Source organism: Chanodichthys erythropterus, chromosome 16 (assembly GCF_024489055.1).
Source record: "Chanodichthys erythropterus isolate Z2021 chromosome 16, ASM2448905v1, whole genome shotgun sequence".
Lineage (NCBI taxonomy): Eukaryota > Metazoa > Chordata > Actinopteri > Cypriniformes > Xenocyprididae > Chanodichthys > Chanodichthys erythropterus.
The window spans coordinates 7,130,001-7,143,022 of NC_090236.1; the positions used below are offsets into that span (position 1 = coordinate 7,130,001).

Below are 13,022 nucleotides of genomic sequence, written 5' to 3' on the forward strand. Positions count from 1 at the left end.
CACATTCTCACGAAGCTATTAAACAAGTCCAATAACCCTCTTGTCTGACTCTTTCATCATACTGTGTGTGTGTGTGTGTGCTTCATTTCTGAAAGTGGCAGATCAATTCACTAGCTAAGTCCACACAGCAGGGAAGATGGCTGTTTGGAATGATTTTTTTTTTTTTTTTTTTCACTTGGATTTTCTTTTCTCTCTCTCTTTTGCAGCCCCATCCATTGTTCCCATAATGCATCAGGTCAGTTCTACGATGAAAAGCATCACGTTGTCATGGCCACAGCCTGAACAGCCCAATGGAATTATTCTCGATTATGAGCTACGCTACTATGAGAAGGTAAGGTGTGTGTGTGCTTGTGTGTGTGTGTGTGTTGATGCACCTCTTGATAGAAATAACATCAAAGCACTGATTTCCATCAAGAGGTACATCAATTTTTGGTCAAGATCTTGCATTGACAATGCAAGAGGTGAGCACTCTGTAAAGTCTCCTCCAGCACATCCCAAAGACTTTCAATGACTCAGAGGTGCCAATTCATGTGTGAAAATGATTCTTCATGCTCCCTCCCAAACATTCTTTAACAATTTGAGCCTGATGAATCTTTTTAAGAAATGAGAAGCTAAACACTCCATCTAAAAGGGTTAGAAGAACTGTTCTCAAACATATAACATGCTAGAAACATAAAAATCACTGTAATAATGATCCAGTCATAGACTCTTAAAGGGTTAGTTCACCCGAAAATTCTGTCATTAATTACTCACCCTCATGTTGTTCCACAAGACCTTTGTTCATCTTCGGAACACAAATTAAGATATTTTTGGTAAAATCGGATGGCTCAGTGAGGCCTCCATTGACAGCAAGATAATTAACACTTTCAATGCCCAGAAAGCTACTAAAGATATTTTAAAACAGTATTTATAATTAAAACAGTTCATGTGACTACAGTGGTTCAACTGTAATGTTATGAAGCGACGAGAATACTTTTTGTGTACCAAAAAAACAAAATAATGACTTTATTCAACAATATCTAGTGATGGGCGATTTCAAAACACTACTTCGTGAAGCTTTGAAGCTTTACAAATCTTTTGTATCGAATCAGTGGTTTGAAGCGTGTAACAAACTGCCAAAGTCACATGAACCATTGAAATTTCTAAACGTTTTGAAACACTTATGATGTAACAAAGCCTCGTTTACTGAAATCACATGACGGAGCGTGTATCAAACTGCCAAAGTCACGTGTTTCGAAACACTTATGGCGTAATGAAGCCTTGTTTATGGAAATCACGTGACTTTGGCAGTTTGATACGCTCTCCGAACCACTGATTCAAAACAAAAGATTCATAAAGCTTTGAAGCTTCATGAAGCAGTCTTTTGAAATCGCCCGCAAGTAGATACTGTTGAATAAAGTCGTTATTTTGTTTTTTTGGCGCACAAAAAGTATTAATAGTAAAAATATAAAAAGTCGCTTCATAACATTACAGTTGAACCACTGTAGTCACATGAACTGTTTTAATTATAAATACTGTTTTAAAATATCTTTAGTAGCTTTCTGGGCATTGAAAGTGTTAATTATCTTGCTGTCAATGGAGGCCTCACTGAGCCATCCGATTTTACCAAAAATATCTTAATTTGTGTTCCGAAGATGAACAAAGGTCTTTAAAATCCTCTTCATTCGTTAAATATTTGTAAAAAAAACCCCACATAAAATAACTAGTGCTTTAAGCTTGACTGAACTGTACAATTGTGTTTATTTGTTGTTCAATAAATATTATTTTATATAATTATGTCCATTAGTGCGTAACATGGATTGAGTGAAAGTTACATTAATACGCCATTAAATGGCGGCAACACTTTACAGGAGAATGAGTCTGTCAGTCACTAGAGACTTTTAAATTGAAAGTAACTTTTGCAAAGGAAGTTATTTCTGCGCTGTGGTGTTATGGATGTTTTGGAAAATTCCGATAGCTGTAAAAAAAAAAGGGACAAATACAAGATCGCGTTCTTTAGCGGACATTCAAACAGAATGTAATGCTGCACGAACGAGGGTTTTAAAGACACTCCGTTGTTGTTTTTATTTGTGTACACACTCGTGCCGTCGAACTGTTGTATAAACACAATATCACATTCGTAGCCGTGCGATATGGCTGTATATCAGCATGCTTTGATTACCTACGGCACAATCACAGCCGTGCTGATATTTGCATATCATAGGGATCACTTTTCATTATTGTTTCAATTCATGGTGGATAAACTCTGGCCAAAAAGTCTCGGCATACTTTTTTTTTCTCATTGAATATTGTTTGTCTGTATTAATGTCACATTATAAAAGTAAAATGACATCTGAACAATTTTTTCAGACAGTGCTTTGCAGGGATGTCTCATAGACCCCTTTGTGTAACATCATGAGGAAGTGATGTACAGTGGGTTGCTAGGAGACAGCATTGGCAGGCGGGTGGTCGGGTTCAGCAGTTTCGCTGGCCGGTCCCTGCAGAGTGATGCTGAAACACAGACCCTCTCACACCAATTACACCTAATGATTCTAGAGCCTCCTGTACTGACACACACACACGCTTCAGAGCCGTCACCCCTTTTAGAGACTTTACAGCAGAGCAAGATGGACACGCAAAAACACGCTCTCGCCAGCTGTTATGCCTATATTCCCCGTCTGATGTTTCTTTGAAATGTTATATAAATATATCCACTTGGATGGCTGTATCATGTACTTGGCTAAGGTCTGATAAAAACACTTTCACACACTATATTTTCCATAAATTTACAGGGAAAATTTATATATTCAAGGCTGTCTATAATATTCTACACATCGATGTTATAGAAAAACATTTTAATGACAGTCTTTCTGCATTTTTTCTTATTGAAATACACAAGCTATTCCTATAATATCAGTTTTCTGTGGTGAATTAGAGGTGTCTGTAAGAAATCAGAGATGGGTGTTTTTTTTTTGTAATGGAATAGTTTGACAAATTAATCAAATATAACAGTACCATAACAGTACTCATTACTTATGTTCATGACATAAAACATAAGTTACCTTCTGTTGTTGTAAATGAATCTCTCGGCATTAGTTTAATCTTGCTGTCAAATGCATAGACAGATTGTTTAATTGATGCAGCGAGTTTGAGGTGTTTTTCATATGGGCACAACTTTTTGACTTTAAAATCTAATAGTTTAACTTTTTTTTTTTAGTTAATTAGTTGTATCAACACGTAGGTGTGTGTATCATGAATTATGAATGAAAATCATGAATACACAATATATTTCACATGCAGCCTCAACCTCAAGTATCAACCAAATCAAAGAAAACACAATCATTTTTAACAAACCAGTATCTGACATTAATTTCTTGTTTAAATTGACCATTTTAATTGAAAGCATATAAGTTGTTACACCAAGCACTGATTAGTAGAAACCACAATTTGTGAACACATGCACAGACTTTCTCTGTTTCATGTAGTGACTAAAGTCTACGAACACAGCATATTTCTCTGGAGAACAAATCTTTAGCTGTTATCATTTCTGCAGTGATGTTTGGCAAGATAAATGAGCTACGTTATGAAAATTGGTTTAATCAAAAGCTTGGGGATAATAATGTCTATATCCAGGATAATTCTTTCCTCTCGACAATAGTTTACTCAAATGCAAATAGCACAAGTGCAGCACTTATTTCCTTATAAATATGCATGTCGTGTAATCATATGCTGATTTATAAAACAGGCGAGAAGGAGAAAGGTACTTCAGAATCAGACACCGTACAGAAAATATCATTAATGTGTCTTTCTTTTAGGCATGAAAACATGAGCGATGTGGAAAGAGTGTTGCGGTGCTTGTTTACGGTGCTTCAACCTCATCTGCTTTTTGACAGCTTATAATTACAGTCTTTTTCATGTTTTAGAAATATATTGGCAATATTGTTTTTATAACAGGTTTTTAAAAGGTTGTTTACATGGTTCTGATTAGGAGAGGGTGTGAAGAAGCAGACTGATGGCGCAAAAGTGTTCAGACAGCTGTCAAGAGGTTTGCCTTGTTTATGAGCTTGTATTAGATTGCTGGATAACAGGCCACGCCCATTCTGAAACTCAGTGAACCTATCCGAGAAAGAGGAAAGGGCAAGTGTAATGTTTAGAGAAAGACTAATGGTGATGTGTGTACTTTTTCATATATCCATCTTCTGTTGGTAACTGTCAGTGTTGGGGGTAATCATAGACTGCACCTTCATTCTCTACCATTGTAGAAAAGTGAAGCTGCGAATGTCCAAATATGGTGCTGACATCTTAAAACCAGAGTCTGCGCAGAGGTAAACCCAGAGCCCGAGTCTGCGCAGTATAATGAGCGTGAAGTGGAGCCGTGGTATCAAGGCCCCGCAGAATCAGTTAGTACAGTTTACTGCAGAACAACTCATTGTGTCGGTGTGAAATAAACAGTTATGGAAATTAACGTTGAAGCTCCGATCTCCTCCTGAAAATCACGAAAAAACTCCATCGGTGCCTCAGTGACTACTTCACTCAGAGAAGCTGTCAATCTCAGCTGTCAATCGTGACGTCACACCCCCGTTTTTATAGCATCAAATAACAAAATAAACCTAAACTTATTTAAAAATGCTTGAATTTACACCAGCGTGATAAAAACTACATAAAATGACAGAAATCATTGTTGGAAATAAAATATTTATAGTGCAATTCCATTGTTTAGTTTGTCTCACGTCCCATTAGATTACATGGAGAGCGGGGTTTATGAGCTATACTGCATCCAACCACCTGGGGGTGATCGAACCGTTTTGGCTTCACTTTTCAGGACTTGTGCGGCACACTTGGGGGCAATGCATTACAAGTATTGTGATTACTTTAAGTAACAAGTAAAGTAACACATTACTTTTAAATTTACAACAAAATATCTGAGTTACTTTTTCAAATGAAAGCCTTCAGCCTGAAGCTTATTCATTTCACTTTTTATGTGAAAGGGCCTTTACATTTGTCAAAATTAGAACTGTTTTTGTTATTAAAAACAAACAAGCAAGTCCAGCTCAGGCGAGAAAAAGTAATGCAAAAATAACGTATTTTGAAGAACGCCATATCGGATTACTTTCCCCAAAGTAACTTTCCCCAAAAAAAGGTACATACACTACCTACGAATACATTACCGTCCGTAAGATTTTTTAATATTTTTGAAAAGTCTCTTATGCCAAGGCTGCATGTATTTAATAAAAATACAGTGACAACACTAATATTGTGAAATATTATTACAGTTTCAAAAAACTGTTATCTATTTTTTTTAATGTCTTTTATTCCTGTGAAGACAAAGCTGAATTTTCAGCATCATTACTCCAGTGTCACATGATCCTTCAGAAATCATTCTAATATGCTGATTTGGTGTTCAAGAAACATTATTATCAATGTTAAAAACAGTTGTTATGCTTAATATTTGTGGGGAAACGATTATACAATTTATTTTTCAAGATTCTTTGATGAATAGAAAGTTCAAAAGAACAGCATTTATTTGAAATAGAAATATTTATAACATTATAAATGTCTTTACTGTCACTTTTAGTCAGTTTAATGCTTCCTAAAAGTTACCAATAGAAGATGGTGTAAGCAGTTTGAAGAATCACTATATTTGCAAATTAACGGTTCAGAAATGACACACTTCTTAAATCAGCAAAGCCAGTTAAAAAGAAAAGAAAAGAAAAGGACAAGGAATGCGGTCATCTGTCAGATTATAAATAATGAAATAGAGCACCTGGTGAAGGAGTCATATGTGTGAATACATTATTCTAGCTCAAGTCGATCTCCGTGCACTGTATCCGTCAAGATGAGATCAGCGCAATTCCGCTCGAGGGTCTTTTTACGGTTCGGTTGACAGCAGGACTGGCAGATGCTTATTCTCCAAGCCACCGTGACAACCTGAGTCCATTTTTCAGGCATGAGATCAAATTCAGTGGCTAAATCAGCATAAATATAAAAATGTGACGGCACATGCACACGCTGCAGGAGAGAACTGTGGGTAAAATTTAAAGTTTCAGCCCTGATTGAACCATCCTGCCACTCACTCTGCTCGGTCTAGTTCCACAGCTGTATCTGATTGTCTTTTACGGCGTCAGAAAGGCGCTCTGACTCACATTTTTTGTAGCCGCAAAGCCAACATGAATGTGCTTGACTTGGTTTAGACTTCGCGAATGAGATCCGTGTAACGTTATACTGTACATGCACAAGGGAGTTTTATCTTTAAGATGTCTTATAGATTCTGCAAACAGATGTTCTGTACTTAAATGTTTTGAGTAAAGCAGACATTTGATTGCTTCTCTTGCCTAAAGGTCCAACAAGCTACTGGTTGCTACAACCCTGTTCATCAGTAACTCAGCCCTGTTATCAGTTTTCATAAATATGTCTAATCTAAACCAGTGTTTCTCAACTGGTGGGTCACAACCCGAAAATTGAACACAGGTCTTTTTTCATGGGGTCATAGGAGAAACAAATAATGATTTAGCTTTAATTAATTAATGAATTTTGAATTACATTTTATTTTACATAAAAGATTTTTATATATAGTAAACAAGAAAAAAAAAAAATGGTGAATTTATTAAAATGGCCCTGTTCAAAAGTTTGGGAACCATTGGTTCTTAATTTTGTGTGTGGTTACCTGGATGATTTTTTTTTTTTTTTTTTTTTTATGGTTGTTCATGAGTGATCGTTGGTCCTTTTCACACTGAGGACAACTGAGGGACTCAAACACAACTATTAAAAAAGGTTCAAACATTCACTGATGCTCCAGAAGGAAACACAATGCATCAAGAGCCAGGGAGTGAAAACTTTTGAACAGGATGAAGATATCCAAATTTCTTATTTTTTTTAATATCTTTTTTTCTTTTTACTTATTACTGCCCTTCTGAAGCAACAGAAGATAACTGCATGTTTCCCGGAAGACAAAATAAGCTCAATTTACTTCAATCTTCAAATTCAAAAAGTTTCACCCCCTGACTATTAAGAACCAATGGTTCCCAAACTTTTCAATGGGGCCATTTTAATAAATTCAGCCTTTTTTTTTTTTTTTCTTGTCAACTATATATAAACATATTTTATGTAAAATATCTTACTCTGGACAGTGCTAAATAAAAAATAACATGCATTTTGTATGATCTCTCTTATTTGGTTAAAATTATTCTCATTTTCACCGATTCTGCAAGTGGTTCACAAACTTTTCCTTTCTACTGTATATAAGTGTTTCAGTTATTGCTAACAAAATAAATATGTTTACCAATTATATACAATATACACTGATATCACGTGGCGACCCAACACAAAATCATGTTTTAATGTTTAATGCAGTCTAGCTGTTTTTTACCCCACCTTACATTGTTTTGGTTTCTGATGCTATTTTTCTATTATTATTATTATTATTATTATTATTATTATTATTATTATTATTATTATTATATCCATATTTATATTTTTTAAGGAATGAGATATATAAAAAAAAAAAATAGATTCATTAATTATATTGTTTTCAAATTAATAATACAGTAAGGTAGCACTTTAATTTAGGGTCCAATTCTCACTATTAACTAGTTACTTATTAGCATGCATATTACTAGGATATTGGCTGTTTATTAATACTTATAAATCACATATTAATGCCTTATTCTGCATGACCATATTCTACATCCCTTAATCCTACAGTAACAGAAACATAATCAAAACGATGTACGGTTAAACAAAACAGAAACCAGACTACATTAAACATTAAAAAAGTATTGTGTTGTGTCACCACTTTGTCAATTCTAGATCGAAATCAAAACCTTCTGAGAAGCACCAATTTAAACAAAGCTCTCCACTATAACTTTGTCTGGCTGTACTTGCTCACTGCTGGAGGGGCTTCTGTATCTCACCTTTACCGAGACTCTCTACGAAGCTTCCCAGCTTCCTTCAAAAGAGCTGCAGGCTGCCACAACTTAGCTGTCAATTACCAGCATAAGCTGTCACTTCCAGTAACGCAGAAGGCTACGCTGCATCTCCCATACTGGGTGATATAACTACCTGGACCCTTATAGATGTAGCGGTGGTTTTCTGGGACAAGGGTTCATGAGTTTCTAACCTCAATCATCTAGGCTAATGGAGAACTGCCGAAGCTCTGGCCCAGTGCCGCCACACTTCCTAAATGCTGAAGTGTGCTCCAGTAATATGAAGTCTGAGAGATCTAAAATCAGCTAGACTGAACTCCACGACCCTGTCCGGCATTTACAAACAGATATAGGATGCTAAGTTGGAGTCTCATAAAAATGCCTGGTGCATCCGAGTAGTGCCATTAGGCGAATGTGACCAGGCTATTAAAATCATCGCTTGCATAAAACACTCTCTAAAAGCCTCTAGGAAGAGACGTTTCCACTAACGCCATCATATTATGTGGTTTATTTACTGCAGTAAAACTTTCAGCTCTGTACCCAGGAACCTGTCTAATGCTTTGAGATCAGGACCCGCATGCACTTACATCTCACCCAGGTCATCTGTACTGGTGATCTGAAAGCTGCGGGTCATAGCCAACCTCTGAACAACGATCAGCTTTAGCCCTCACGCAGTGAGCAAAAAATCTGATCCGACGGAGGGTGTCTGAAACTCACATGACCTGACGGCCACTAGTTGTCCATTGGGGTCCAGTTGAACAGTTGAAGCAGAGATATACATTGTCTGCAATTTTTTGACTCTGTATTCGACTTGGACTTTGACTTTTTTACTTCAAGGAGCACAATAGAGAGCATATCTGCATAAATTTAGTGTGCAAAATATATATATATATAATATATATATATATATATATATATATATATATATATATATATATATATATATATAATATAATGTTTATTAAATTATTTGCTCATCAGTCACAATAACGTAATATGATTAATTGGGATTGATTTGATTAGTTACATAATTGTCATAGCATTTAAGTAATTTGCTTAAAAATTTTCATTGATTGACAGCCCTAGTTTTAACTTAAATTGTTACAATTTAGTGTGACAATTTTTATAAGAATGGTTTTATAAATGAGTTTAAAAAAAAAAAAAATGGGAAAATTAATGAAAAATGAAACACAGACCTCATTGTCATGTCTCAGATGTGACAGGTAGCTTTTAATTTAAGTCTAATTACAATCCCTTCCTCTCCACACTCTGTCTGTCTCTCCCAATTTCAATTCAAGTGTGCTTTTTTGGCACGACAGAATCTGTACATTTATATTGCCAAAGCTATGGCTAGGCTGCATACAAAATGTGTGCGATGTAAAATACAATAAAATTAGTGCAAATACTTAATGTTTACAAAGTAAAAGTAATAGGAAGGGTAGTTTTTCATTGTTTGTTAGCGTTTCAAAAGTGTGGTGTATGCACTTTGTTTCTTGTTCAAATATCTTTGCATTTTCTGCATTCTGATAGAGTCTTGATTTTGTTTTGATCACAGTGTGGCCAAAACCTCTCTTCCTGTGGCAGCCATGTTTTCCTCTGTCTGCCCATCTCTATTGTGAGCTTGTGTCCACTGAGACTCTACCTGGTTAAGGTGGCTCTCTGTTTTTTGTCTGTCACTGTGTACAGATAGACAAATAACATTGCATTTTACTTTGTTGTTGTGTTTGAGGGTGTGTTCACACTTGTAGTTATTTTTGCTTGGTTTATTTGGTCTGTAACAAAAAAAAAAAAAAAAAAAACATTTAAGGCCCCGATTCACTTCAAATGAAATCGAAGAATGAACTGATGTAATGTCATTTCGAAACAAAATCAGGCCAAAACAAAGTTCGTTTTATGTTCTTTTTGGGAGTTTGAAACAGCTTGCCAAAGAGAACTCTCAGGAAAAGTTCACTCCTGGTGCAAAACACCTTTGCACTACCATTGGTCTGTGACGATAATGTAATAGGAGGTGTGCGCTGAGGCTCCGCCTTCTTTCACGTGGAACTGTACTGACTCATTTCGTCTGTTGGATCCGTTGAGGTATCTCCATGGGTGAAAACATGAACACACTGGATAGCTGCTTTATAGTAGAAAATTAACTTGTGCCTCTGATGAAATGAGGCACTAACAGTGTTTTTCATGTTTGATACTGTAAAGCTGCTTGATTTTAAGCAATCTATTGAATAAAATGCTGTATAAATAAATGTGACTTTACTGAAGTGCTAATTTGCAGAGTTCATGCTAACATACCCATGTTGTTATGATCAGATGCTTTTCTTATGCTTTCTATAAAAAAAAATGCTTGCTGTTTTCTCAATTTTGTTGTTTTTTTTTGTTAGAGGAAAGCGTGCATCACATATTTACATATTCATCTAAACGTCGCTCTCAGCAGTGTGGGTGGCGTCAGATGTTCGATAACAGTATATCGCTGCTTATGTATTTCGAACTTCGTTTTACCCCTAAACGAAGAAAGAAAAAATAACTTTTTTTTTGCATTCACACTGGCAATTTATCACCAAACCTAAAGCGATAGGGATACGCTCACATCCTGATTGGTCGTTTTATGATATATATATATATATATATATATATATATATATACACATATATATATATATATATATATATATATACATATATATACATATATATAAATATATATATATATATATATATATATATATATACACATATATATACATATATGCTTGAGAATTCTCTCCTTTTTTAGGCTCGCATCTTGTGACATCATGACATTTTTGGATAATTTACATGTCTTTTGTCCTTGTTGTGTTCATATTTTATTAGAACCGCACCAGAGTTCATTTGGAAGCCCCACCTCTTCATTGGTCTCGGTCCGATTGTTTGGTGCACACCAGGGCTCAGATGACAGCCAATGTTTTAATATCATTTAGTATATAATATTTTCAGCAAATTCTAATTGGGATCTCTCTCTCTCTCTTTCTCTCTTGCTTGCTGTCCTTTTTCTCTGATATCTGTCTCTCAGAGTTTCATGACACAGAAGATAACTTGCTTTTAAAAGGTCAGGGCCTCCATTAACTGCAATAAAAAAAAAATGTGTGTGTGTTTGACTTCAGGCTTGTGTGTGTGTGTGGGTTTTACCCTAGAGGTACAGGATTATGAGTCATCTCATATTAGCATCTTTAAAAATACATTATGCTTCATTCAGAATGTCTCTCAGTTAACATGCCAACATTAGTCTTCATAAACAATACTACAATATTACATTTCTCTAATAGAACGCTCCATAATAACAAGCCCACGCGCGGCAAAATCATAATCCATAAAAGCCCACATAGGCTGTTTGATCTCTGCCTACAGCACTTTGCGATTCTCTTGTGCTTATCTTATCTGTAGACACTCCGTCTACACTGAGAGCGAGCGACACGTACAGCTGCATCCCTCCCAATTCTACACACTTTCTAAACAGATTTGTTGATTTAGAATGGAAGTGAGCTAGTCACTACAAAACTAGACTGCTAATGTTATAGTTAACAAATGATTAATTGATACAACTAGAGAGCTTCTCAGCTGAATTGCGGTATTTTTATTAAAAAAATTTAAATCCATGACTAAAACATTTTTTTGTTGTTTTATAATGGGTTTGATCTTGTTTTGTCACATCAGCAAATAAATAATTATAATCAGTAGATTTGCCACATCATATAATAACTTTAATATTTTGAAATTGAATTTGATTGTTGTTAAATATTTCTTTGAAGCTGTCAGCATTATGCAGCATGCGTAGCAGGACGTGAAAACCAGCAGTCAGTAGGAAAGCGATGCCGTTATTAAAAAGATATGAAACCATACACAAGGCCAATACAAGGTTTTGTTTCAGCTGAATGAATTCAATCTCAGCGAACTCTGCTGCACTGAATACAGAGTTGAACCCATAGCTCAACACATACAGTGCCAGTCTGATACATAGAAAGAATCTCAAAATCGGTGATCCAGGTAACCAATGAGGTCTATAATACCTATCTGTAAGCATTCTCATTCATCATAATGGCATGTTCTGGGTTGGCACAGGACTCCCCAGAAGTATGCTTAGTAACTGCATAGTTTGGGCTCTGATGTTAATTTTTAATAAAATAATAATTAAAAAAAAATAATAATAATATAAATATATATATATATATATATATATATATATATATATATATATATATATATATATATATATATATATATATATATATATATATATATATATAATTTTACAATAAATGTTATGTTTTATTTTAAAATCTAAAACAAATATTGCAATATTGTACCATTTTAGAAGGTGCCGGATCTCCATCGCATACAGTGAGTTGAATTTCAATAAAGCCAGGCGTTTTTAGGATTTTTTATTTATTTTTTTGCTGTCGTACGAGCTCAATGTATACTGACAATTACATTTTTATCACTGGGCATTTCTAACGAAACAGTTGACTAATATTGATCTCTGGACTGGAGTGTCATTGTTGTTTTTACCATTTTTGTTTGGTTTCTTAAGACTAAATAAGAATTTAAAATGTTAGAAAAATACATTTCGTTCTTGGCGCATTTTCTTTTTGATTGTGCCTCTGTGTCTCTGGATATATAGCTTTGTTTGGAAGCCATATAGCCATGTCAAGACACATTTCATTATCTGCTGCACTAAAAAAAATTCGGACAGTTGATAAATATAAATCATTAAGTATTACAAAAAAGAAATTTCCACATGACTCAACTAAAGTTGAATTCACATTTATATTTGCAACCAGTTATTTTTAGTGAATGAGAAACATAAAATGCGACCAGTGTATCCAAATTTACAAACAACTGATTCTCATAAAGTGATTCTTTTTAAAGGTCCCGTTTTTCGTGTTTTTTTTTTTTTTGAAGCTTTGATTGTGTTTATAGTGCGCAATATAACATGTTTTCATGTTTCGCGTGTAAAAAAACACAGTATTTTTCACATAATTTACTTATCTGTATACCGCTGTTTCCACTGTCATAAAAACGGGCTGATGACTTCCTTGTTCTATGAAGTCCCTCCTTCAGAAATACGTAACGAGTTCTGATTGTGCCAGC

General features: G+C 34.9%; 1 protein-coding gene across 4 annotated transcripts in view; it reads left to right on the forward strand.

Moving 5' to 3' along the window:
• The window catches only part of LOC137003718 (ephrin type-B receptor 1-B), a 337,726-nt gene that overhangs the window by 266,520 nt on the left and 58,184 nt on the right, over positions 1-13,022 (forward strand). For 3 of the 4 annotated variants that reach the window (XM_067363994.1, XM_067363996.1, XM_067363995.1), the window contains exon 6: positions 207-331. In XM_067363994.1, the coding sequence (XP_067220095.1) occupies positions 207-331 (125 nt within the window). Of the gene's footprint in view, positions 1-206; positions 332-2,349; positions 2,760-13,022 lie in introns of those variants that run through there. The other variant, XM_067363997.1, reaches the window with a different exon arrangement.